The sequence below is a fragment of the Rhinichthys klamathensis genome, unplaced genomic scaffold (genome assembly GCF_029890125.1).
Source record: "Rhinichthys klamathensis goyatoka isolate OS25496 unplaced genomic scaffold, OSU_Roscu_1.1 h1tg000006l_1, whole genome shotgun sequence".
Taxonomy (NCBI): Eukaryota; Metazoa; Chordata; class Actinopteri; order Cypriniformes; family Leuciscidae; genus Rhinichthys; species Rhinichthys klamathensis.
In genome coordinates this window covers 1,196,382-1,224,282 of record NW_026606559.1, presented here as the reverse complement: position 1 = coordinate 1,224,282, position 27,901 = coordinate 1,196,382, and the positions used below count along the sequence as shown (strand labels likewise).

Sequence of the window (27,901 nt, the reverse complement as noted above, 5' to 3'; positions counted from 1 at the left end):
TCTTAGTTAATGTTAACTACATTAGTTAACATTAACTAAGAATTCGTCGCGGGGGGCGTTCCCGAGCCCCGCGACGATAGATTTGGATCAAGAACCCCGAGAGAACCTTACCATCAAAATTTGAGCGTGCAGAGACTTTCTGTTTTCGAGTTATGAGTGAATTTGTACTTGGGGGGCGTGGCCCAACGTTATACTTTCGTTTTCAGCCTTCCTGTGACACAATTGTAAATAGTAATAAATAAAATAAATAAATGCAGTCCATAATACTCCAATAGATGAATTTGGACAAAATGTGATTGTAAATGTGAAAATAATGATTTAATAAAGTCTACATTTCAATTATATATAACAATATTAGGGAGTAGTATGATGAAATGACAGCAGGGGGCAGTAAAATACCACTTATTGGCTGTTATAGCCATCCAAAATCTTTTAGCCATCCAATTTACACTATTATAGCCATTCAAATGAAAAAATGATACCTTTTCTGATAATTATTGATCTAGAGAGTCCAGATAATTGTACTGCACTGGTTTTAAAAATTAAGATATGAAAATTTTACAATCATAGATGGAAAAGGCCATTTACAGCCAATACAGGCAATTTACCATAGGAAATGCATGGTTTTAAAGCTTTTCAACAGTTATAGCGCCACCTATTGTCCGATCTCCATGAAACTTTGCATGCTTCTTCACCATGGTATGACACATATGCTCATCAATTTTTGTCAAGTTCTGAGTTTTTATTTATGATTTATAGGCTTTTGAGTGTATTTGGACACGCCCCTTTTCTAAATGACCCTATTATAGCCATACGAAAAATGCAAAAGTTCAACTTTTTTTCGATAATTATTGATCTAGAGAGTCCAGAGAATTGACCTAGACTGGTCTGGTTCCGATTGGGCGAAAAACCAGGGACTAGTTCGCAAAAGTAGGTTTTTAACATATTCGTGAATATTTAATGAACGATTTAATTGACAGCAATGGTTCTAGAGGCAAAGTTGTTTAGCATGAGGAGATCTATCAAATGATATGCATATTGTGGGGATGTGTGCAACACCACGTGATTACAGAGCCGTAAAACTCGTTAGCGCCAACTAGTGGCCGATTTCTTTCAAAACTCTTACAGACCTCTTGGGCCATGAGTTGAACATGCCCATCGAGTTTCGTCCCGATCGGCCTTCGTTAACCTTGTCTAATAGGTGCTCAAATTCATTGGCCAATGGCGGCCATGTTTTTTGAGTTACGCCAATTTCCTCATAGACATACATGGGGCCTTGGACCAAGACACTGCATACCAATTTTCAAGTCAATCGGACTAACGGTCAGGTGGTCATAGCCCTTTTTATGTTTTTTTTATGTTATAGCGCCACCTAGTGTTCGATTGTCGCGATCTTTTTACTGTGACCTCAGACTGTCCTCATACACATGTCTCTTGAGTTTGGTGAAGATATCTCATTTACTTTTCGAGTTATAGCCATTTTAGTAAAATAGGCTCCTCCCACAACGATCATTTTACTCCCCCTAGCGACCGGAAATCGAAAATTCAACTTTTTTTCGATAACGATTGATAATCAGACTCCAGAGAACATGTATGCATTTGTTTGGTTTTGATCGGGCGAAAAACCAGGGACTAGTTCGCAAAATTAGGTTTTTGACAAAATTCAAAATGGCGGAAAAATTTGCATACCGGAAATGAAATCGGAGATATACGTTTTTTACTTCAGGCCTCCAGCTTTCCAATGATATAAGACACTTGAGTCTACGACATACGGATTAGGAGTTATGAGCAGTTTCGCGCAATTGGTTGCTATAGCGCCACCTATGGGCCAATCGGGCTCATAATTTGATAACCTCTCCTCGATTTTTGTACTACCATCTGACAAAGTTTCAACTCTCCAGCACTTACGGTTTGGGCTGCACGATGCGTTTTACAGGAGAATAATAATAATAATAATAATAATAAAAATCAGTACAAATACAATAGGTTTTCAGCACTTCGTGCTTGAACACCTAATAATAATAAAAATCAGTACAAATACAATAGGTTTTCAGCACTTCGTGCTTGAACACCTAATAAAAATCCTTACAAATACAATAGGTTTTCAGCACTTCGTGCTTGAACACCTAATTAAAGCTGCTAGCAGCATTTAGCGGTGTTCAAGCAGTTAAGGCCTTTAAGGCCGTTAAGCACAAAAGCATCAAAAGACATTAAGTTTTATGTAGCAAGCATTTAAACATTGACATCATAGATGGAATAGACCATGTTTTAGCATGATTTACCATGATATACCAAATTTAGTGTGATTTTTCATGATCTACCATGTTCCAGTATGATTTACCATGAATCTAGCATGATTTACCACAGTTTACCATGATTTCCCATGTTATAGGATGATTTACCATGATATACCACATTCTAGAATGATTTACCAGGATTGTAGCATGATTTACCATGATTCATCACATTGCTAGCATGATTTGCCATGATCCACCATGTAATAGTATTTTTTACTATGATTTACCATGTTTCTATCGTGATTTACCATGATTTACCACATTGCTGCATTGATGTGAAGGGCCAATAAAAATGAAGTGATAAACTCTGACAAAAAATGATTGTGTTATAATAGTTAACATGGAAAAACTGGTTTGCTTTAGTGCTTTGATTTACTGTTGAAAATCAAGTGTGTCAAAATGAGAGTGAGACAATAAGTGGTCTTCTACTGCCCTCTGCTGGCCATTCTACTTATTAATAAAGTGTTTTCACAGGTGCTTTTACACTCATATGTAGACATTTGATCACACACACACACACACACACACATACACACAAAGTCATTATATAAATATATTTTAATGGTCTATAAGCATTTAATGTCTTTGCAAGCTATTAATCAGATTATTCAGCATTTATTCAGAAACCTAGGACTACACACACACATTCTGTTGTAGATACAGATATTTGAACTATGTGATGGAAAAAAGAAATGTTTACTGCAATTGTCCTTCAGGATTCATATTTCTCAATGTACTACAATAGTCAGTTTACCATGGTTTGTCTTAGTTTACCTTGATGTTACCTTGTTGTGACCGAATGTTACACAATAATTTATCATGATATACCACATTCTAGAATGATTCAGCAGGATTGTAGCATGATTTACTATGATTTACCACGTTGTTAGCAATTATGTGAAGCTTCAGAACAGTAAAGTGAATTGAAAGACAAAATATGATTGTGTTATTATAGTAATTGTCACATAAGGTTATTTTTTAGTGTCTGAATATATGAATGCAAAAGCACATGTGAAAAGACTATTAATAAGTATAATGTCCAGCAGAGGGTAGTAGAAGACCACTTATTGCTATAGTACCACTTTTATTTTGAACTACTTGGTTTAATCAGTATCAGGGTTTCCGCGGGGTCATAAAAAGTCATAAAAACGTCCGGCTTTTCCATACAAGGTCATAAATTACATTTAGCCACATCTTAAATTGATATGCTCATTCATTCATTATCGCGATATAATGTTTTCTCTATAAAACGATATCAAGAGTTCGATAAATGTTAGATCATGTTTATGCGCCAAAAGCGGAACGAAACTCATTTGAACCGCGCGCGCCTCACGGAGCGTTTATCCGCTCGGCTCAAAGTCCAAACGGCAGCGTAGCGCGATCAAGCTCACTAGAGCAGACACGTTCTTTTACTGTCTATGGTTAACTTTGATCAGTCTCGATCACGAGATCCAGTGAGAAGCACTTCAATTCAGCGAAGAACACAAATGTCTCAGTGATTTAAACCAGTTTAAAGGCAGATGAAACAGCGCTGACGAACAGGAGAAACACTGTGCGCAACTATACAGTCAGAAAGCTTTTCCATCTACACATTTACATCCTTTACCATGGTTTTACTGTAACGTTAGCCTAGTAATATTAACTGCACCATGAAATGTGGGATACATATTGAATTGTATTATATTATTAATGTAGACAATGTATTAAAGGACTAATGGAATATAATTACAGTATTTATGTATTTAGGCTATAGCCTACTGTTTTTCATACATTTCATAAAGATACGTGCCATCAAAGCCAGGCAACACAAACCTGTTTCAAGACTTGAAACAATATCCCCCATTAGCACATGCAGAAACTAAGAAATTAATTTTGAAATAAAGATATTATTTTTGTTAAGGAAAAAATACAAATGTTTGAATGTTCTACCTCAGATTTGTGAAATGTTCACCTGTTTGGCAAGTGTTTGTCATGATATGTTTTGACAATAAAGAGTAGTTTAAAACCACAATTAACGCTCTGGTTTCTACAACTTTCAGTTAGGAACAAAAATCTGCCTTCAAAGTTCAAAGAAATAAAGAATTGACATTTATCGTCATAATTATCGATATTGACTGATATTATCGTGATAAGTGTTGTGTTGTTCCTGTGTTATTGATACTTAGGAAAAGGGAGCCTTCAGTTTGTTACTCTTAAGAAAATGGAACCTTTAAATAATTAAACTTATTACTTTTAATGAAAGTCAATAAAAAAAGACTTTTGAAAGGAAGTTATTTTTCGTAATTCGAGTAGGTCATAAATTTAAATAATATTGGTCATAAAAAGGTCTTAAAAGGTCTTAAATTTGACTGACTAAACCCTGCAGAAACCCTGAGTATTGTGCACTAAAGCAAACCAGTCTTTCAATGTGAATACCATTATGCATGCTTACACACACACACAAACACACAATTGTGGGTTATGATATTGTGAAAATCTCTTTTTGTGGTCCTTAAGCATTTCAGATATTTATTTGTGATGTAAAAATATTAAACTTTCTAATAAATCATTATTTAATATTATATTATAAGCATTTGTTTGTTAGCCATTGCTGAAAACTGGTTAAAAAAGATTAAAAATATCTAATGCTGTTGCTCCCTCTAGTGGACAACAGCGGTTTTACAGCCTACATAAACGGTTGAAATGAATGACAGGAAATTCGTTTTTTTTTTTACTTATATCTCGGGAACGAGAAAGTGAAAAAATCTGAAACTCAGAACTTAGATAGGGTTAGAGGAGCCCTCTTGAACAAGACCATTCCCGTGTTGCTGAGTGATTGCTGTCGGGAGTAATGTCCGTTTAAATGCATATCTTTGTGGGCTTATATCTCGGGAATGCCCAGGCCAAATCGCACCAAACTCGAATCGAAGCTAGATGAGGACGAGCCCTTTCCAACAAGCTCTTCCACAAGGATCTAGATGGTCTGGATCAAGAGTTACAGCCGTTTCAAGTTGGGGTTCTCACAGATTAGCGATCCGCGGGGGGGCGCTCCCGAGCCCCGCGACGAAAGATTTGGATCAAGATCCCCGAGAGGACCTTACCATCAAAATTTCAGCGGGCAGAGACTTTCCGTTTTCGAGTTATGAGTGAATTCGTGCTTGGGGGGGCGTGGCCCAATGTTTTACTTTCGTTTTGAGGCTTCCTGTGACAATTAATTATAGAGGCAAATTTTGTCTGATTTGTCTGAAATTTTTCAATGCCGTACAGAGTGATATTACACATGTTCTTGACCTTTTTTAAAGAAGATCTGAGCATTCATTTAAGAGATCAGCATTTACAGCCAATACAGGCAATTTGCCATAGGAAATGTATGGTTTTAAAGCTTTTTGACAGTTATAGCGCCAACTATGGTCCGATCTCCATGAAACTTTGCATGCTTCTTCACCATGTTATGACACATATGCTCACCAATTTTTGTTTAGTTCTGAGTTTTTATTTATGATTTATAGGCTTTTGTGTGTATTTGACACGCCCCTTTTCTAAATGACCCTGTTATAGCCATACGAAAAATGCAAAAGTTCAACTTTTTTTCAATGATTATTGATCTAGAGAGTCCAGAGAATTGTCCTAGACTGGTCTGGTTCCAATCGGGCAAAAATCCAGGGACTAGTTCGCAAAAGTAGGTTTTTAACATATTCGTGAATATTTAATGAACGATTTGATTGACAGCAATGGTTCTAGAGGGAAAGTTGTTCATCCTGAGGAGATCTATCAAATGATATGCATATTTTCGGGATGTGTGCAACACCACGTGATTACAGAGCCGTAAAACTCGTTAGCGCCAACTAGTGGCCAATTTCTTTCAAAACTCTTACAGACCTCTTGGGCCATGAGTCAAACATGTCCGTCGAGTTTCGTTCCGATTGGCCTCCGTTAACCTCGTGTAATAGGTGCTCAAATTCATTGGCCGATGGCGGCCATGTTTTTTGAGTTACGCCAATTTCCTCATACACATACATGGCACCTTGGACCAAGACACTGCATACCAATTTTTAAGTCAATCGGACTAACGGTCAGGTGGTCATAGCCCGATTTAGGTTTTTTGTGTGTTATAGCGCCACCTAGTGTTAGGTCGACGCGATTTTTTTACTGTGACCTCAGATTGAACTCATACACATGTGTTCCAAGATTGGTGAAGATATCTCATTTACTTCTCGAGTTATAGCCATATTAGTAAAATAGGCTCCTCCCACAACGATCATTTTACTCCCCCTAGCGACCGTGAATCGAAAATTCAACTTTTTTTCAATGATTATTGATATTCAGACTCCAGAGAACATGTATGCATTTGTCTGGTTTTGATCGGGCGAAAAACCAGGGACTAGTTCGCAAAAGTAGGTTTTTGACAAAATTCAAAATGGCGGAAAAATTTGCATACCGGAAATGAAATCGGAGATATACGTTTTGTTCTTCAGGCCTCCAGCTTTCCAATGATATAAGACACTTGAGTCTACGACATACGGTTTAGGAGTTATGAGCAGTTTCGCGCAATTGATTGCTGTAGCGCCACCTATAGGCCAATCGGGGTCATACTTTCTGAGGCTCTCCTCGATTTTTGTACTACCCTCTGACAAAGTTTCAGAGCTCCAGCACTTACGGTTTGTTCTGCACGATGCGTTTTACGGCAGAAGAATAATAATAATAATAATAATAATAATAATAATAAAAATCAGTACAAATACAATAGGTTTTCAGCACTTCGTGCTTGAACACCTAATAATAAAAATCCTTACAATTACAATAGGTTTTCAGCACTTCGTGCTTGAACACCTAATAATTGTGCCTTATGAGATCAATGCACTGTGTTGTCATTCTTAAAAGGACATCATATGCCCTACCTATTATGAAACAGCGCGTCTGTCGTAACTCCACTGAAATCTCCATGCTAAGCAAGCGTTCACAATATAAACGTATTACATATGAGAAATATTGATATTGATTTTGTATAAAACTACCACACCATTGATGTGAACTTAGCTATACATGCCATTTACGTCAGAGGGAGCTATTTCAGGCCCTGTAGAGATTTAGTGAAATGGCCATACTTTTTTATTTTGCTACTTCGCCATTTTGAATTTACACATTTATCATATTTGTGTTATTGACCTTTCAGTAATACAAAAAAAAAGACTTAAGATTATTGTGGGAGTATTTTTGTATTTTCAAAATACTAATTACTTGTATTTTATTTAAATACATTTTTCACATCAGTATTTTGTATTTTATTTTGTTACATTTCATGAGCCAGTATTTGTATTTTGTAACAAAATAGTTTTTGATGTATTTGTGCCCACCTCTGTTTGGCAGGTATATGTCATAATGTTTTGGCTCATCATCAGTGTATTTCTCCTTATTTGGAGTCAAGTCATACTATACTGGGTGTCATGAGGCAAAAAAATCATCATCTCACTTTAAACTGCTTTTTCCAAATTTCTTACCAAGTGTAAATATTTGTATGAATTTGTATAAAATTAAAAAATGTTAAGTAGCAGTCAGTATCTGGTGTGGCCAGGAGTTGCTTTACTAGTGCATCTCCTCCTCGTGGACTGTAGATTTGCAGATCTTCAGTAAGATGTTACTCCACTCTTCCACCAAGGCACTTGCAAGTTCTTGGACACGCCTGGGTGGACATATACACATGGTTTAGCACTGCAAGGATGATCACTGTCTCAGGTGTCTCACATTACGGACATGGCAGTTTATTGCTCTGGTCACATCTGCAGGACTATGGCATGTTCACACAGGTGATCCGGGATCCTGGGCATCTTTCATCTCGTGTTTTTCCGAGTCGGTGGAAAGGTCTCTTTAATGTCCTGAGTTATTGGATCTGTGACCTTCTGTTTCTATTGCCTGTAAACTGTTAGTGTCTTCTTAAGGACTGTTCCATTATAGCTGCATTGCAATAATTCTTTATGGTTCAGTGAACCAGTATGAAAAACATTGTTTAAACCCTTTCCAGTATCTGTAAAGCTTATTTGGGAGGAAAAAGGGATGTTTCTCTTTTTTTTGCTGAGTTTATATATGTTTGTAAAGGTGTCTTTGAGTCACCATCATCGTAAATTCTTCTTGTGTGTATATATATAAAATTATTTTTACTTTTTAATTTTATTATTCGCTGGCTCCATCTGTCTGAAAGTTCTCCAAGCCACCGGTATGTGGGACACGCATCATTAAAAGTAAAAGCGTGTGTTTGGAGTGGGTTCTTTGTCTCGGAGGGTCTTGCAGGGGGTTGGGAGTTCAGGGGTAGGAAGCTTAATAAGGAGGGGACAGTCGTTCCCCAGAACTACACAATAACTCGCACAACAGAGGCATTGTAAGGAAAGTCCATGTCTTCATCACCAGCCACATGTCTGGCAAACACCAGCTGACCACTGCAATAACATTTATCAAATGAGTGTAATATGTAACAACATGGCAAGAGACCAATGCCTTATCCAACTTTAACAATAAGAAAAACTCTTTTATCATGGAACTGAACGCCTCCTGCAAATACTCAAACTTGAGCTGCTGTAAAAGTTTCCTGTCAAAACACATTGTATATCAAAAGGAGCTTGTCTTTATCGTCTTTCCTCTAAAGTTGATCTGGAGGTGAAAACAGCAACAACTCCAGTGGCTTTTTAGGGGACTCAGACGTCACAACAGCACCTCAACGCCCTCATTAGGACAGTTTGCAATTCAAATGTGTTTGTCTTGGTGCTCTTCCTTTGTCACTCCACCAAAAGGTACATCAGCTCCCCCATGCCGTGATACTCGCATGCTACACAGTGAAGAGGTGACAAAATGGCTTCATGTTAGATCAGGTTTGTGCATTTCTATGGGTACAAATTATATAAAATGATCAGTGTATGTATGTAAAACTGCTGTGAAACATTTCTTAGAGTTTAGACACTTAAGGGCCACTTAAAATGTATTAATTCACTGCAATGTATCACACCAAATGGCAATCATTTAAAAAAGCCATTACAAATTATATTTTCAATTTTTGCATTTATTTTCTCTAATGCAATTGAATGTTTTGTTAAATGTGGCATAATATATATATAGAAGGGCCATGTCACCTTTCTGGTATATGTTTTTGCGTATAGGCTATATATATATTTATAGACTGGGACCCAGTTATAATTTCGAATAAAACTTCATATTCATTAAAGAATCCTAAAAACAAAATGGATAATGATTTCCACCTAAATGTTAAGCCTATTGTATTAAACTGCTTTTAACAAGAAACATTTCTTGAGCAGCAAATCAGCATATTAGATTGATTTCTGAAGGATCATGTGACACTGAAAACGGGAGTAATGGTTATCATGCTAAATTATATATATTTTTTAATTCACCCACAGTCTAAGCTCAAAGAAGATGGCTCTTTTTCTTTCATTTTTTTAATAACTCCACATTGTAAATTACAGAATCTTGACATTGTTATTTGTACACATATACATCTTATGTACAATTCATAGTACTTTTTACACTGTTCTTATTCCAACAAATGTAGCTAACACCATTGGCTCAAGTCCAGGTCAAATTTAAATCAGGCTATGCTACAAACAAGGCATGTAATTCATAAATAGCAAGCACCTCAAATTATTAAATATGCCTTTGGCATTGAGGAAAGAAAATTTGCAATTCAAATAATACAAATCTACCTATATGAAATAAATACGCAGTTTGCTCAAATTCAGTTTGGTTAAACTCACTTCTGAGGGGTAAAAAAAAAAACAGTCAAGTCTTCCAGGAATATCTTCCAATCACAGAAGAAAAAAAGCACGGGAATGATGTTCACAAAAGATTTAAGAAAATAAACCACTAACCGATTCTGCTCGTCTTACAGGGTTGTCCGGTTTAACAAGCAGACTTAGCACCACTGGGTTGACATTGGACCACATTAACGACAAAACTCTGAACATTTCATAACAAGCGCACACATACACACACACAATAAAATTCAATTCTATTTACACAACATAAAAGGTAACATATGATCCATGAAGCAGCAGCATTTGTGCAGACCTCTGAGTTCGTAAGCAGGTTAAGTCTGAGACTGAGATCATTCACGTTTCACTTCTAGCTTCAGAAAATGGATTTGAATCCATTCTTCGATGGAAGGCACTTTTGAGTGCTTCAAATACTGCTTCAGGAAACCAAATTTAGGTTCTCCCTCAATTTCACACATAACATCTGAGGTTTTGTGAGCTACGGCATCTCAGCCGTTGATTTGTTTCCTATAGACCACCCCAAAAGAACCACGACTGTATGTCTCTGGATGCGTCGGTCTAGAAGGTCTCGCATCTCTGGGCTGTGATGGCAATAATGAAGACTAGCTACGCCATGTTCTCCTCAAACCCGTCAGACAGCAGGTTTCTCAGTGCTTTTAGGAGGGGTCAATATTCCCGCTACAGCCAACGGAGACATCCGGTCCAAGCTGTCCTGCTGCCGATTATGTGCTTCGCTCTGAAAAGACACACAAGATTGTGTTAAAACATGTTAAATCTTAAATGAGCCTGACTGAGGAGACAATGGAAATGAGAACTGACCAGCATGGCCAGATAGTCCACGTGGGTCTGTGTGTTGTGTCGATCTTCTGCCGCCACCTTTTTGAAGTCCTTCAGCTGTGGTCTGGGCCATTCGCCTACCGTCCGCACAAATGGGTTCATCCACCGCACACAGCTTGATATGCTGTCCCATGTGAGCCCTGGTGGGAAAGAAAAAGGAAATACTTAGCCCAGTTCAGACACAACAACTTCCATCATTAAAGCACATCCAAGATCAGAAAGCTCACCTGATACTTTATGGACCGTTTCAAAAGACGTAAAGTGACAAAATGCAGCAGCAGCGAGGACTCCATACTGGTAATCCAAAGAATTAATGTCCAAAATGCACAGATCCAACAACTGCAAGAGTCAGAAGGGGCGTCAAGATATATCAAAACAACAATATACATACTCACTTCAAAGGAGCTAAAGTCTCACCTGTGCGATTTGGATGTAGGTTTCCTGTGAGAACTGAGGAATGAGGAAACTGGCGTCATCCTTCAAAGAGTCCACTTGAGAGTAGAGCTTCAACCATGAGATGACTGTCTCAGGACAGAGGTCCCAATTTAACGCCTTCAACATGACAAGCTCTTTAGAAAGAATCTCCTCCTCATTACAGGCCCCGTCCGTCACATAAGCAAACTCCTGCAGCTTTGGCGGGTAAATCTCCTGTGTCAAACAGAGATATTTGTGAAAAAAGTGGCACTGTGGAGTTCTGTGATGTTCTTCAGTTGACTTTAATAGAGATGCACCGATTGATCGGCTGGTGACCGGAATCGGCCGATTTTCACGTGATCGGCGACCGGCCGGTCAGTCTGACATATTACGATTTTATGCCGGTCAAATCTGCACTCTGGCGCTGCATGATTAACATCGCGCAACATCAGCATCACACGTGCACACGGAATGCACATGTAGGAAACCTCGTGAAGTATGGCCGTTTCACACCGCAAGCGTGAGCAGCGCGTTTTTTTTTTTTGGCGTGCATGTTAATCAACGAGTGCATTCACACCGCGAGCAGGAGCAGCGCGTGAGCAGCAGTGAAGCACGGGTTTCGGCGCAGAGTCTATTTGCTGCGCTGCTCGCGTTTAATTAAAGTGAAAGCACACGTTTGATGGACAAAATAAATATGATTTCACTAGGGCTGACTTCTAATAGTCGAGGATTCGACGATTCGATTCGGAGAGGTCTGATTCGACTGTGAACCTCATAGTCGAATAGTAGGGAAGTGTTATGTAACCAATAGGGGTGTGACGGTTATTATATAACAGTGAGACCGACGGTTATAGTTGAACACCGTCATTAGAACTCTATAACCGCTAAAACCCTGCTATTCAAATATTTTTTACAAACATTTTTTATCATAGAGAATGTTTAAAAACTAATATCATCTTACGAGGGAAGCGGAGGCGGAGTTAGTGGTGCGTCGGAGGCTGAGTGCTGGAGATGATTCGGGAGAGGTCTGTGCACCTTTACCGATCAGAGCGCGCGCTGACACGGAGTAAAGCCTTCTTTATACCCGACACGTCCGCACGAGCGCGAAGGTGCGCACGGCAAAAAAATGACGCGTTGGGTGCGCAAGACCGGCAAGACCCAATTTCGCTTGGCTGTGTGCACAGCTTTTTTGTAACAGCGCGCGCGACGCCGCATCCGAGGATGAACGACTTCAAGCCGAATCTGCCCGAGCATGTAGGCTACGTCTCACCGCACCGGCACGCAGTTTGCGCGTCTAAATTGCAAAGTTCATTGCAAAGTTTTTTTGTTAAGGTTTTGTTTACTGTGTGTGATTTATTTAAAACAAAGCACGTTCATTGCAACGTTTGTTTTTTTTGTTAAGGATTCATTTAATGGAAAGCACATTCACTTCTAGTTGTCTTGCTGTTCATTTTAAATAAACGTAGAGCGAGTTGTCCTATAACAGACGAACAGTTATTCAACCGAACGTCTAGCTGCTATCTAAAAAAAAAAAAAAAAAAAAGGTTCGACTATCAGTCGATTCAGATTCGACTATGAAAATCCTTAGTCGAAAACAGCCCTAGATTTCACACCAAAAGTGCCCAAAATGCACAGAATTTGCATGTCTGGTGTGTTTTAAAAAGAACTGGAGTATATGTCAGAAAGAAAATGAATACTCAAAAATATTTATAGAAAATGTACCCATTTAAACTTGTTTTTATTAGGGCTGTCAGTTAAACGCGTTATTAACGGCGTTAACGCAAACCCATTTTAACGGCGTTAATTTTTTTATCGCGCGATTAACGGTCTTTTTGGCCTAGCAAACTTTGTAGTTTTTTTTTCACATGCTTTTGCAACAGGACGCGGCATGCGCAGCGCTGCGCTATGAAACCCATTCATTTCAATGGCTTGCGCCGCGCGAGGACGTTTTGAAAGCGCAAGCGGATCTAGCTAGACCGGAAACAAAACAACAGGCATGCCGCACACACTTGTTTAGGCTTGCGAGCCGGCCAAATAGTAGGTTAACGTTACGTTTTGAGTGGATGACGAGCGCGAGACGCCGAAATGGATGCCAATAAGATTCTGAATGGAAAGTTTACTTTTAAAAAGGTGCCAAATGGTTCCATTGACAAGACCAAAGTGATCTGTGTGTTTTGTCGTTGTGAACTGAGCTATCATCATCGCAGCACGTCCAGTCTGAAATACCACTTGATGGCTAAGCAGTGGCACACACACACACACAGCTGATGCGAATTCTCCGCCCCCTCGTCAATATCAGGACCTCGTCAGTATTTCTTTCACCCTTTTATTGATGGACAGTGTTACATTGTGTGAGAGATTATTTGCTCCAAGTGAGAATGTTAGTGTGAAATTGAACACAGTATTGTCAATGTTGTTTTCAATAAAAAAACATTTGCACAAAGCAAGCCGATCCACTTTTCCATGTTGATAAGAGCATTAAAATGAGAAAAAAGAATGGGACAAAAAGAAATCAAGAGACATTTAGAATAGATAAAAATGTGTGATTAATCGCGAGTTAACTATGACATTAATGCGATTAATCGCGATTAAATATTTTAATCGTTTGACAGCACTAGTTTTTATTATTTCCCAATCGTTTCCCCACTTGCTCCACTTACCCGAGCTTAGCGCTTGTTTAGCTTGGCTGGACATGTGTCAGATGAGAGAAGAACTGTTTGTGAAATAAAACTTGCCATTGATGTACAAGTGATTGCAATAGGCCTGTGTGTGTTTTGAGAAATATCTTTATACTGCAAGGCTACATTTTATTTTATTTTTATTTGTTATTTATATATTATTTTATTCCCATTAGCTGTTTTCATCCAGAAGTTTAGTTTGCTAAATATATCAATTTGTTTTAGTTGGATATTGGATGTGAAAAGAAGGAAATGGTTCTTCCATAACACTGCACTTTAGATGTGTGTGAATTTCCCACACCAGGAGTAATTTTTTATATAGTTCTATTTTATAGTGATTATCTGTTCAAAAAATGTTCTATGCAAAATGTTCTATTAAAGAGAAGATAGAAAATAAACATTTTTGTGTGCTGTAAAGTGGTTAGAAAAAATTAAATCGGAATCGGCTAAAATTGGTATCGGCAGGTCAAACTCAAGAAAAATCGGAAAATCGGCCTAGAATATTGTAATCGGTGCATCTCTAGACTTTAATATTGACTACAAAATGTATTAACACTGTCAAAACAAAGTCTCCAAAGTTTAAGTACCTCTATCTTTGAGGCTATGAAGAGTGATGTTATGCCGATGAGCTGCAGTTGATCTTTGCCAGTGTCTTTCTGAGTGAGCATGAAGCGATCAAAGATGTCCTGAGCCAAGTAAAACGTCTCTCGGTGCAGAGTATAAACTTCGCTGACCTTCACAGAAAGAATTTAATATCATATTAAACATTTAGATTACAAGAAATAAAATTGTTGTTTTTTTTACAAATGTGGATGAAAACAAACATACCTCTATGAGCCAGTCCAGTAGAATAGACCTCATTTTGGGCTGCAGGGCTGGATGTTGCTGGATGAAGCTCTTGTCATGTACATACTTCAGCTCCTTGTTCAGCATCTTTATCCACACATCATCTGAACTGGCCCAACTGTCAGGACAACAGTAAATTAAACCAGAGAGAAAGCATTGAATGATATTTAACCTAATTTATCCTGCTGGTAATAAACTAACAATACATGACTCGGGAAATGTTTCAAGTGGTGAAAAGCAAATCAAGCCAAATAGTTTTTACTGATTTTGGATTAGTTAGAGAAAAAAATGGGTAACGTTGTCAAGTGTTCATTTCATTACGCATTATTTGTAGAAAAAAAAAACATTTATTATAAGCATTTAATTTCACTTTTCAAAGCATGAGACGCTGTGATCAGGTCCTACCTGAGGCATGGCAGTGGAGAGGGCTTCACAAAGAGGTTCTTGAATCTGAAGCGCTTAAAACCAGAGAGATTACCGGTCTCCTCATGAGTCTCCTTCTGAGGAGTCTCGATTAAGACACTGGGATTATTATCACCTTCAAAACAACGGTTCTAGAAAAAGAAAAATATGCTGTTACTACTTGGGTTATATGAATAAGGCTCAACCAAATACACTTACATAAGGCATGTATAAGAACAGAGTAAGCATAGTGTTTCCATTACATTTCTTTTCATAAAAACACTTATAGTGTGCATAGTATATAGGTTATATTCTGTATTGCTGCACAGGAATATCCTTTCAGGTATCAAATACCACCATTGCATGTTTCTGAACTCTTATTAATATAGCTTCAAAACAAAGTTAATACTAAAGATAACAAATACTATACTAAACTAAACACCTATCCCCCCCCCCCCCCCCCCCCCCCCCCCCCCCAATCAGTAAATAAAATAATTATTTTCGCGGGCTGGTGAATAAAGGGAATAAACGCGGGAGGGTCTGGCGCGCTGATTATCCCAGTGAGACCATTACTGCGCATGACTGAACTACTGCATAATAAACTGACTGCTAGTGAAACACTAACATAGGCTATATGCTAACAAACTAACATTCCTTAAACTAAACACAATTAGTTTGGCTCTTGGATGAATAATACAAATCATGTACAAATATACATTTTACTAATGATAATACAAATTAGCTCACCTGAATTTCATAATTTTGTTTCTTAGCTGCTGACGGGATTCTTCTATTGCACTGCTGAAAATAAGGTTTTGATATTTAAATATTTGCGTACATTGGAAAGAAGATTATACAATTTTCAGTTACATATTATGTCAAATAAATAGCAATATCTCACCTCGCCTTTTCTTTTCCTCTGCGGTTTGTTCTGTTCTGGTGCGTTTTCATTTCTTTCTTGTAATGTGTGGCGACTGCTATTGTAATACAGAAGTAATACAAAATAAGTATTGTCGTTTATTTAGGGTTAGCGTAAATAACATATTGATTCGACAAACAAATAGTTCTTACCTGCGTCTTGACATTTTCTAAACAAATGGTGTGCTTTTCTCCTGTGAACCAGAAACATACAACGTTAAGTCACAATGTAAGTTAATAACCACAAGTAAAAGAATAATAACGACGTAACTACATGTCGTCTATAAAGCACGATAAAAATATCTTTAATAAAGCGTTTAAAATAAATACTTTCGACAAAAAGTCTTAACAATAACGTTAAGCCATTTGACTGGAGCGAAGTACATACATGACCAGAAATAGTCTATCATACTTCTATAATTCACACGAACTAAAAGCCAAACAGTTAAAAAATCTAAAAAGCATTGAGAGTAAATGCAAAGTCTGCACATGCAGTAGTATCATCATTTGATGTTTTTACAGAAACCAGAAATACGTGATCCAGTTCTGTAAGTTTATGAAAGGACAGTCCCCGCCAATTTACATGAAGCGGGAGACTACAGCTGCCCCCACAAAAACCCATCTGAGAGCTATTAAACGCGCATTAAACACCAGTTTAACCGAGAATACTGTTCAGGGAACTCCTTAGTGTCTAGAAAATCCATACGACTCTTAACAATATCAATGATTTTCTTAATTTATGAAAGGAGTTTACAAAGACACGTCCACGTACATACTATCTAATCTGGCGCCTAGCAGAGCTGGCTAATTTTCAGCAACATCCCCCTCTGAGCTCGACATTACAGTAAACATTTGGCTATGAGATAGTTCTGAAAATATGAATTGTCCCTTATTCCTAAATAATAAAGTTAAATACAGCTGCTTTTAAGGGTCCCGCAAGGATCTTCATCTGCATCTAGTCGTAGATAGATGGCTGGTTTAAAGGCTCAAACATCCGTTTTAAAGCAACAGTAACATAAAACAACAGCACGGTTCCTGCTAAAACATGACTGTAACACGATTTTGAAGAAGTAAGATTAAAGTAAGAAATGTTATAGCTGAAAGAAGACTAAAGTAAGTGTCCTTACCGTAGAGTTCAGTGCGAATGAATGAATGAATGGCGCCAAGCATTATATAGTCAAGCGGTTCGCGGCTACTGCGCATGCGTGGCGCTCTTTTCAGCTTTTAAAAACAACCCAAAAAACTATATATAACATTGTGTTTTCGAGCTAAAAATGATCAGTTGGCCTGATGTGTATTGTTTAAAAAAATCCGCATTGATTTATAAATGATTATGTTGATCGTTATTGAGAAACCTACGGGAATGTATGTGGTTTGTAGACTTGCTTTTGGCCGCGCCGACCTTTGGTTTAAATATGTAAAAAACGCGCTTTCCTGCTTTCCCGGTTAAACGAATCCGGGGCCCGAGGACCTAATGCATCATATGCGAGTGGGTCTGTGTTTTAAACATTGCATTAATGTGAAATTATGAGACTTTTTTTAGTCGAAGGAGACGCTTCCTAGTTTGACAGCTTCTCGTGGGCGGGGATTTGATTCGGTCTGACCAATCATCGTTATTCCACGAGAAACAACGTGCTCTTGTAAACAAACCCATGAGAAGAGAGATCAGCCTTTCTGACAGGCAATGAAAAGGGTGTAGAAATGTATTTTTAGCATCAATCCTGTCGTAATATTACTTTCATTTCACAATCATAGGTGTAAATGTATCAACTAGAAGGGTTTTTTCTGTTGTTTTCAAGGAAATGATAATTCTGTCACGATATACCAATTTTCTGACTAGGGGTTTAAAGGTCTTACTCCCTGGTTACTTTGTTATTTTGTTCCAACCATAAAATTACACGACCACACTAGTATACATAACGTTACAGCAGGGTTTCCGGCGAGAGAAACACAAAATAAAACACTCAGAAAAGAGAGTTCTGTTCATATAAAATCAACGCGACAGGTTTCGTACTTAAACATGTGAACGAGCAATATTGCATTCCATCAACCGTTTGAGAGATCAAAATCCCAAAAATACATTTTTGGAAGCGAAATCGGCGCGAATTCATCAACAGTAATCCCGCTCAACCTTTTGTATATGTTAAAATACGTCACATCCGGGGTGAAGAAACTAACGTTACTGTCAGCACAAATGAACTTCCTTATAAATAATTTATTTTAATAGGCATTTTAATTTTGTGAGTGCATTCATTTTTTCCCTGGCCAAATAAAAACAATTATTAATTGAAATACATTGTTAATTTAAAAAATATATTGGTATCATTAATACTAAAATCCACAAGACATAGAAATTAAACATGGTAGATTTTGGTTAATGGTAGCATTTTAAATATATATTTATTGGGATGCATGTAATCATCCAGTAGAAGAACGAGGAGGGCACAATTAAAAGGGTACAGTTAGAAATCTGCATTATTAAGGTTAAAACCCACACTGGTACAATGAATAATAAGCTTGCACTAATCATGGCTTGGGATTCTTGAGAGATTAGTTGGGTTGAGTTACAGCTTGGTATGGGATCTTGAAACACTCCTGAGAGGAAAGCTTTCATTAAAAGTTGGTGAGGTGGTTACAGTATAACTTGCGCATATGATGCCAGAACATGCAAACACCTACCTAGTCTATAAGGCCGGCATCATACATACATATACATTATATTTGAACATTTCGTTTTACTAATAGAAAAGGAAGAAAACGTTAGTTTGTATTAAAACATTTATTGAGAAGAGAGTATACATACTGACAAATAGGTTTCAAGACATATGAAATGAACAATTTATTTGCAAATTATACTACCCATACAAAACAGTTTGTGTCTGACATGTATCCAAAACATTTAAGTTCAAGAAAAAGATAAATAAACAATGCTAAAACCCTACACTTTTGGCAAAGTGCTGTATTATTCCAGTAAACTAAAAATCAACCAAAGCATAGTCTAAAACTTAGCAATGCCACAGAAAATATTCTTCACACATTAAACACAGAAAACATTTGCTACATTTCGTGTAAAAAGTTGACAGAGCAAGTGGTTCACAGAGATAAGGTAATCCTCTGTGCGTAGTAAAATTACATTTGTTTGTGTCCCTTTGGACAAATTTCAAGTTCTTCACGGATGCATTATCATACTGTTCAACTGGAAGGCACATGATCCCCAAATGCATTTCAAGGCAAAATGAAATCCCTGTTGTGAATACCAAAAGTCTACTGACATAGGGAAAGAGGCCCTCCAGTATTACTCGAGGAATATAAAGAGAACCATCCGTCCCTTTTCCATTCCCTTCGTCCACAGAAAGAAATGACAGAAAATGCAATATACTGCTCAACGCAGACTGCAGCAAGCTAAAGAAAAGAAGAGAAGCTGTAGTTGTTTTCCTTGAGTTGCTCATGCATATAAAATGCATTCGGCTGAATGTCAGAGTTAATGAATTCAGTTGAATTCATTTACCTTGGCAGAGTGACGGGAAATTTACAACACCAGGTCTCGAGCGATAAAGGAATAAGAAGTTCATTGCTACTTTAAATATTTCGCTCAGCAATATACAACGTGTAACTAAATAAAACATGAAAAAGGCATATTACACAAAAAGTCACTACATTGATCAAAATTAAAATGCTAACAGTTCCACTCCGTCGTCAACGTTTTTAACAGTCAATTAAGAGAGAGAGTTTGTTTCACAGTCCTCGGAGGAGCAGGCGTTTTGCTTTCATTCAAAGTGTGAGATGCACGTTATGTTAAAGATTTACATCAATTACAAATATTTCCACAAGGTAACATAGAGATTTACAAAGTTAGAGGTTTTCTAGTATGTACAGAGACAGTTTACCACCTGCAAGTAATCTGCATTCTTAGCAAAGAGCAAAGGTGAACAGTGATGACCCTGAGACATGTACTGCAGATATAGAGCAAACATGAAAAACAACATTTCAACACTTGATGTGTTTTTTTTTTTGTGTGTGTTGGTTTTCTCACCTGTTGGAAAATTAGCACTATACAGTCATACATCAAATCAATCACTAAAAATAGGAAAAAACTGCTTACATACATATCTATGCCGATAACACACATTCTTATCAACTTCATACTGATATGTAATATATTCAATATTTTTTTCTTTTGAAAATATTTTGGAAGTTTTTTAAATATATTTTGAAATCTACTATGGAAACAAGGCTTTTAGTGATAATAAACCCAGTATACTTTACCATTTTTTTTAAAGAGGAAAAAAACAAAAAACAAAGAGGAAGAAAGCACTGATCTACAGAGTCACAGGCAGGTTCCTTCCTAACCATAAAAGTGCTGCTGATGATTTCATCACTGATGCGATTGAAATTAGTATGGCTTCAAAAAAAGCAACGAAAGCGTCAAGCTGCCTACACATGCTCGAAACAGAGCACTACAACATCATGCTCACTATAACAAAACACTTGGTTATTCAACCTTCATGACATATAACATAAGACCGAACATAACAGATGGAGCTTATATAGGAAACGCGTGACGTGATGCAGACACATTCAGGTCGAGCGGAACCTGCCGTGAAGTAAAGTGACCTATGGCATTGATTCTAAAGGACTCCGTTCCTTCTGGCGAATTCTCCCAGTGAGGAGAGGGCGGCGTGCAGGGGAGGACGGGGGAGTGCAGTTGGGACCGTTTCAGTAGTTGTACTGCCTCTGTCCCGGCTGGTGAACGTAGCCTCCGGTGGCTTTGGCCTGTCTGGTTCCGCCTTCGCGCAACAGGTTGAGGCGGCGAAGGGCGTTGCGGGACAGCTGCTGGCGCTCCACATTGTCACGGATGCGCTGAGCCAGACGGACGTTCTTGGTCTGCTCCAGAAACCCTGCGTGAGCAGCGACCAGAGCGGCTGCGTAGCAGCCAGAAGGGTGACTCGGCCGACGCTGAACTTCAGATCTACAAAGCCAAACAGAATCCGTCAGATTCGAATATAATATTCTAATGTATGTTATATAATAAACTCTGTAAATAAACTCTGTAAACTCAATAAAAAACTCTGAATCTGCCCTTCACCTTAAAATCGATGGCTCACGGGTGGCGTCCTTGGCAGGTCGTTGACGAGGGTTGTGAACGGCGTACACGGACATGCTGGGGTGCTCGATCAGCAGGTTCTCCAGAGGACTGGTCTCTAGCAGGACCGGAGCTCTGCCTCCAGCCATGAAACATGGCGGAGGGGTGATGAACCAGCTCTCTTCAAGCCCACATGTCGCCTCTAGACGCAAGAAGTTGACGTCCTCTGCGTCTGTGTCTGTCGCCGAATCCAGAGAGGAGCAGGAGGAGCAGCGCACAGGAGAGTCCAGGGGAGCGACATTGTCAGAGCACACATCCACCAGATCATCTCCACACACACCGGAGCAGGCTTTCGCTACATGATAGGATGTACAGAGAGGATGTTACTACAGTGAAATTACTATTAGAATTAAACTTCGGCATGAAACTGAAGTTGTGATCATCTTTTCTTTCCTATTGTGTAATATATCTGAGCTTCTCGAATTAGAAAAATGTAGGGCAGGAATTGATTTTGTCCATTGGGAATTAATTGAGTATTGGATCATTGTCATTTTAAAAAACGAATAATGTACATGGATAAATTATTTATAACGAACACTGCAATATTCCATAAAATTTTCATGAAACCTTGAATCCCTTGGCTTGTTGAGGAGAGGAGCGCTATTCATTTTTGAAGCAATTGAAGGAGTACGTTTAAAGTCATATGTAGGGAGGAGAATATCGCACAAAATGACTTGGGACAGTAAAAGACTGCCTAGAATGACCTAGCAAGCACCTATCACCAACTTAACCACCACACAGACCATCTTAGCAATGACTAAGAATAGCTGTCAGTGGGTATTCTTCAGAAAAAAAGTTCACAACATTTTTTATATATATCAAACTTGTGAAGTACATAAAATGGAACCAAAATTCAGCCATGGTTTATATCGAAAACATCATGTCACTGGCTCTATGGAAAACAAGTCATGTGAATAGACAGAAACGAAGAGAGTCAATATTTTTGGCCACACTTCATTTCTATTTGTACTCTTTGTGGCTCCTGGCAGGTAACCAAAACTGGTGTAAACAGCTGGCTTTTGGGCAGTCTTTGAAGCGCTACACTTTCAGTGGCCTCTAGAGGGCAGTGCGATTGAACAATCCTTCACTCCCGTACTTGGACTGACCAAATGCAGTTCATGTGACAGATTTGAAAAACAGATAACAATTCATATATTTGCACTAAATGTAACAAGACTAACTAGAAAGTCCCACACCCATAGTACTGATGTTATAGCACACACAGAACTTCCCTTGCATAGAGCCACACCTTGTTTATTTGTAGACTTGCAGCATCCTGCCAGATGACATTGAACATTTTCTCAACTCAGCTGGTTAGAAAGCTCTTAACCTTCTTATGGCACTCTTCAATGTCCCAGAGAAGCCAGTTAACCTTTAATCCCCTTGCCATGATGGGAAAATTCTCACATAGAGATATTTCCATCAAACTATTTGGATATGAAACGAGAGAAATGTTTTTAATCTCCTGTCCCCTCCTGTCTAACTCAGCCTTCAGGCAACGATTGATGTTTGTAATAATTCCGTGTTCAAGGCCTACTCTCGTTATGAGCATAAACGGTAACTTAATCGGTCCTATTTTTACCGCAGACCCCACCTAGACACTTTTGTCTGACAAGCTAAAAGCGTTGTTGCCCATAAACATGTCTGTTCCTCCTGTCCTAACAGGGGTAAACTGGGCCAACCAGATTGCCTTGCACCTAAAATATTCACACACACACAATATGAGAAGGCCTGTATTTGGGCAGCTTATGAGAGGCATCATGTTAATGAGGGCATTGAGTCTGTTCCAGGTTTTACAGAATCTGTAACATGGCTCCAGCTGACCATGTCATCAGTATCAACTGAGGTGAGGTAGGGTCATATCATTCATTAGAGGACGTTTGCATGCACTGCACTGATTTCGGGGGGAAATATGCAGGAGTCTGTTGAATGCATTTAAAAGTCGATACAAATTGCAGTTTGCAATCCCCTTTTATTTCAGAGTAAACGGGATATTCTATGAGAAAAATGTAGAGCGAGACTTGACTCTATATGTCGGAAATTTGGGGACTTTGTTGATTCGATTTAGAGATGTGGGGATTCCACTAAAAATGAATCATTTACAATAAGATCTATAACATGCGTTTTCATTTCATGCCCATTTTAACATTATCCCATGGACTGTTCGGCTTGTGATGTGATGTGAACGTAAAAAGAAATGTAGAAGAACAGCATGTACATTTTGATTTAAGATTCTGAGACATTTTTTAAAATTTGAAATACCATGATAAATAAAGGTGTGATGAATGATTGATGAATCATTCATGATACGGTCACGAACATGCATTAAAAAAGTAAAAGGTTTTAATTTTATTTTCATGTTGACTTTGAATGTGTTAAACGAAACTGAGATCCTCATTTTCTTGATGCAAACTAAGCCTGTTCCTATCTGCATTTAAAAAGAACACAAGGTCCATTTTTCACTTTGCTGATCAAAAACAAGATAAGCAAGGAAGATCTCTCACCTAGATAATCGACCAGAATCCACTCATCGTCCTCCTCCTTCTCGTTGAAGTCTGGATCCACAGGACATCCACTGCCCTCCTCCAGGGAGTCTCCAAACAAGATGCTGGTGAACCTCTGAAACATGTTTTTGTCCCGGGCAGAGGCGTGAGGCTGGACAGTCCTGCTGGGAGTGGGCGAGGGCCGAGCTCTTTGGTCATCAGCTGCGGGAGCCGCTCACTGAGATCTTAATAAAGGTGCTGAAGTGCATTAGTTACTCCTTCTCAGCTGAGGAACACCTGATGAAGTTCAGCCATTGCTTTTGTTGATTGTGCAAAAACAGGCCCTGGAGGACAAGCGAGAAGACAACATTGTTGTTAATGACAATGTAGACGCAAACAACACAAACTGACCAGCCTTCAAGTACAAAACATTTCCTGGTGATGAGCAGGTCATGTTCTGTTGCGATTAGCAATAAATTACAGGTTCACGCTTATAAAAGACAGACGGATATTCCTGAGAACTGACCAGCCAAAACAAAGCAGTCTAAAGTGTCTCTGCTGTCACAGATACTGCCTGTCCTCTTCACATGAAGCTGATGCCTATGAAAACTGATCTTTGCACAGTTACACCCAGCCTCGTTCAGGACTATGACTCATGAGGGTACCCTTTTCTGTTGTTTTGCTTGCGACAACAAAGAGAAACATCTGTGAAGTGAAGGACTACAAGCTGTTCTTCACCCCACAGCATTATTGAAACAAGACAAACAATTCATACTCCCCTCCACCTGCTCATATAGTCATGGCAGCAGTCTTTGTTTGTGTGATTAGGGGGGTGGGGGCTATTATGGGGTCACATACATATAATAAACACCCTTCAGAACCCCAAAAAGAGGATTATAGACTGACAAGCAGTGATAAGCAGTCCTGGGATGGCTTTGTCTCAGCAGCCTAGAGGAAAACTGTATGGCTCAGAGCCAGAGGTCAGATTTAATTGTATAAAAATAACTGGGAACTGGGTTTTAATTCCCAATATTTAGGAGATCATACGAAATATCTAACATATCTATATTCCTCAAAGCTAAGAGACTCAAGCAAAAGTTTCAATTTGATGCCCGTTTAATCTAGTCATCCATGTAAAGGTGATGTACAGAGTATAATAAAAGACATAAAATCTGCCCTAATGTGTACAGATTATACAGCCCACTACAGAAAAAAGAAAGACATTTGTAAGGCTATTGATTCTACATGTCAAACGAGCAATAAAATAAAACACGGGGGGGGGGGGGGGGGGGGTTGGGGGGGGGGGGGGGAATGCAAAGTGCAATAAAATAGTGCACATTAATCTGATTATGCCCATGACATGACAATGGCCCCGTTTAGGCTGAAAATAACAACATTTGCAATTAAAGCAGAATATAGGCTAATGGAACTGCACTCGCTTCTGAAAACCCTTAAACCAGCCTATAAGACTGGCCTCCCACCTGTCCAAGATGGTCCTCAGCTGGTTTCCCCACAGACCTGATGAAAAGTGCCCAAAACCCTTCTAAAACAAGTCAAAACCAGCAAACAATCTTAGACTGGTTTAAGCATTTTTTACAGCAGCTTGAACGTACAATTACATTACACTATGTAGAGTAGAAGTTTTTTTTGTGCAGGCCCAAAACTGAACACTGCACATATTTCAAAATTCATTCACAGCTTTGTTCAAACTACTGGTCGACATTGGCAAAAAAAAAATATATATATATATAGGCTATATATATAGATAAATAAAAATAAAATAGTAGAACAACATTTAATGTCGAAGTAAAGAAAAACAGCGTCAAAGTTGACATATGGAGTGCAGGAAAGCAAAATGCCTCATACTTAAGGTAACATAGCTACATAAGGTAACACTCATAAACAACTAAACCCCTTATAAAACTGATAGACTACTAATCTGTTAACAACGCAAACATGCATTGGATAAGCAATTTGCACTGGGAAATCGAAATTGCAAAGATGCAGAACTATACGAAAGCTGCATTTGCATGTCATATTATGATGTTTTATTGTCCCAAACACACAGAGACTGGCCGGGGGAGGGATGAGTGTAACCCTACACCGACCGACTGGGCGGAACGAGAACCCAAACGCTTCAACTGGCTCTTGCTGAACAAAGCTTAATCCGTTAAAATCCAAACATGCTCACATTGCAGAAACAACAGACACAAACAATGAATATTTCAGATGGCCTGCAGGCTTTGACAGGTTGTGCAGAGCCTCGATATATTTAAAAGCATTTTTTTTACTTTTTTTTTTTTTTTTTTACATTTACATTTCTTTTTACAACCTCTATTGATCAAAATTGATGAAACATTCGTAGTATTTTTTAAGTCCGAAACTTTTCTTTAACGAATTAAACCAGAATGTCTTTCGATCAACAACAAAGAGGTTTTAACTCACCTGCGGCAAAAAGTAATGTAAACAGGAAGAGGGTTGACTTCAAGAACAAAAACAGATGAGGTAGAATTTTTGTCGAGCGATATATAAAAATATATAAATACAATTCTTCCTGGAAGAAATTAAAAGTTTATGGACCCTTTAGTTCGGAGTTTAGCAGTCGGTTCTTTTTCTTTTCTCCTCCGAGGTCTCAACTGCTCCCTTTGTTATTGTTGTGGAAAATTAACAGCTGATCGGTCTATACGTCACTGAGCACGGCCCACAGGCGGGGCTTGTCAGAACCCTCTCAGCCAATGAAATCGCGCCCCTGACTATGACTGACTGTCACCAACGCACGTGACCCATCCCGAGAAAGGCAAGACCAGGCAGAGCACTCCATGTTAAGGAGTGTCACCCAGTAATTGTTGGGTTGTACAAAGTTTTTAAAAATATGCTTTAAATTTGTTTTTATTATTATAATTTGAGTTACTTAACCTTTAAAGCATTTTTGACTGGACATGATTATATAAATTATAAACAAGAATCTAGTCACATAGCATAACTGAAATGACTGGAATTTTTTCACTGATTTTCAAGTTTAACCAGTGTGATTACACTTAAAAAAAATTAAACTATGTTAATTAGTACCTTTCTCAATTTAAATCCAACTAAACAAACTGCAAAGAGAGCAGCAAAGTATAATGTACATTCAGTCAGTCATGAACCATTAAAATGCATTTATTTTCATACCACATAAATAAATGGATGTAGACTTGATTTTCATTAGAATAGAACAGCTTCATATAGAAATATCTGAATGCCACAATGGACAAGAATCAAGTATTCCAGAGAGCATTCAATAATTAAAAAGCTCAAGCAAAACTGTCATTTTGGGGGTACATTGTAAACGATATGTTCTTTTTAGCCCTTAAGTTAAGTAAAATGTGTAAAACAAAACATTGAAATCCTTCCTTTTGAAGATGTAGGTCACCAGTTTTTAGGGAACAAAGCACTCCACCCCCCTCAACACCACTCGGATGGATGTGGTACGAGAGGCCCGTTCTGATTCAGCAACTAGTTTGAACAAAATGACTTACACTCTGGTGAGTCATCAAATCTAATAAAGCAATCTAAACATGTTATTGCATCATTCATATATCCATTATATTTACAGATATCTACACTAATCTATATAGCTAATAGATGCATTAAGCACATGATTTATAATTATATACCACATCATATAGAGTATATATATCAGTGTGGCTCAGAATAATCTTTGTACCCTTTGTCCTGTCTTCCCTCAAAATGTGATGGATGATGTTTTCATCAGGATGGAAAAAATGTAACTTTCTTTTCTGGTTTGGAGATTGTCTCGGACAAAGCTTTTTCTCCTTTCCTCTCAAACCAGTCCACTTCCACTCTTTCAGACATCAACACTGCTGGCTGTTTGAATACAAGAGGGACAATCTTTCTGCTAGATAAATATTTTCTATCCATCCATTTTCCCACTGTAGGATGACGTGAGAGTGAATCAATGTTCTCATGTACTGTCATCATGTTTTTCCCTCCATTTCCTTTATTTACCGTCCAAAACAAGGCCACACCTGCTCACTCTGGGTTAAACCATAAAGATAAGCCACAACCCACCCTGACCTCGACAGGCCTTGTCTTTAAAAGTGCTGTCAGAACACTCTGGCATGTACTA

At 38.3% G+C, this 27,901-nt stretch overlaps 3 protein-coding genes across 4 annotated transcripts in view; 1 reads left to right on the top strand and 2 right to left on the bottom strand.

The window, feature by feature from the left end:
• The window catches only part of plekhf2 (pleckstrin homology domain containing, family F (with FYVE domain) member 2), a 218,134-nt gene that overhangs the window by 119,816 nt on the left and 70,417 nt on the right, over positions 1-27,901 (top strand). The gene's annotated exons all lie outside the window — the stretch shown is intronic.
• Positions 9,703-16,385, bottom strand: ccne2 (cyclin E2). Of its 2 annotated transcripts, none has more exons than XM_056257072.1 (10): positions 16,300-16,385; positions 16,130-16,205; positions 15,976-16,029; positions 15,232-15,380; positions 14,809-14,944; positions 14,568-14,714; positions 11,306-11,536; positions 11,116-11,227; positions 10,871-11,028; positions 9,703-10,787 (listed from the first exon to the last, which is right to left on the bottom strand). In XM_056257072.1, exons 1-10 carry the CDS (start codon positions 16,311-16,313, stop codon positions 10,683-10,685), a joined length of 1,182 nt encoding a protein of 393 aa, XP_056113047.1. In that variant the 5' UTR covers positions 16,314-16,385; the 3' UTR covers positions 9,703-10,682. The 2 variants fall into 2 exon arrangements, with proteins under 2 accessions (XP_056113047.1, XP_056113057.1); XM_056257082.1 differs by having other exon boundaries at positions 15,976-16,026.
• On the bottom strand, positions 20,165-26,459 carry tp53inp1 (tumor protein p53 inducible nuclear protein 1). Its single transcript, XM_056257183.1, has 4 exons — positions 26,218-26,459; positions 23,794-24,116; positions 21,233-21,584; positions 20,165-21,115 (listed from the first exon to the last, which is right to left on the bottom strand). Exons 2-4 carry the CDS (start codon positions 23,915-23,917, stop codon positions 20,863-20,865), a joined length of 729 nt encoding a protein of 242 aa, XP_056113158.1. The 5' UTR covers positions 23,918-24,116; positions 26,218-26,459; the 3' UTR covers positions 20,165-20,862.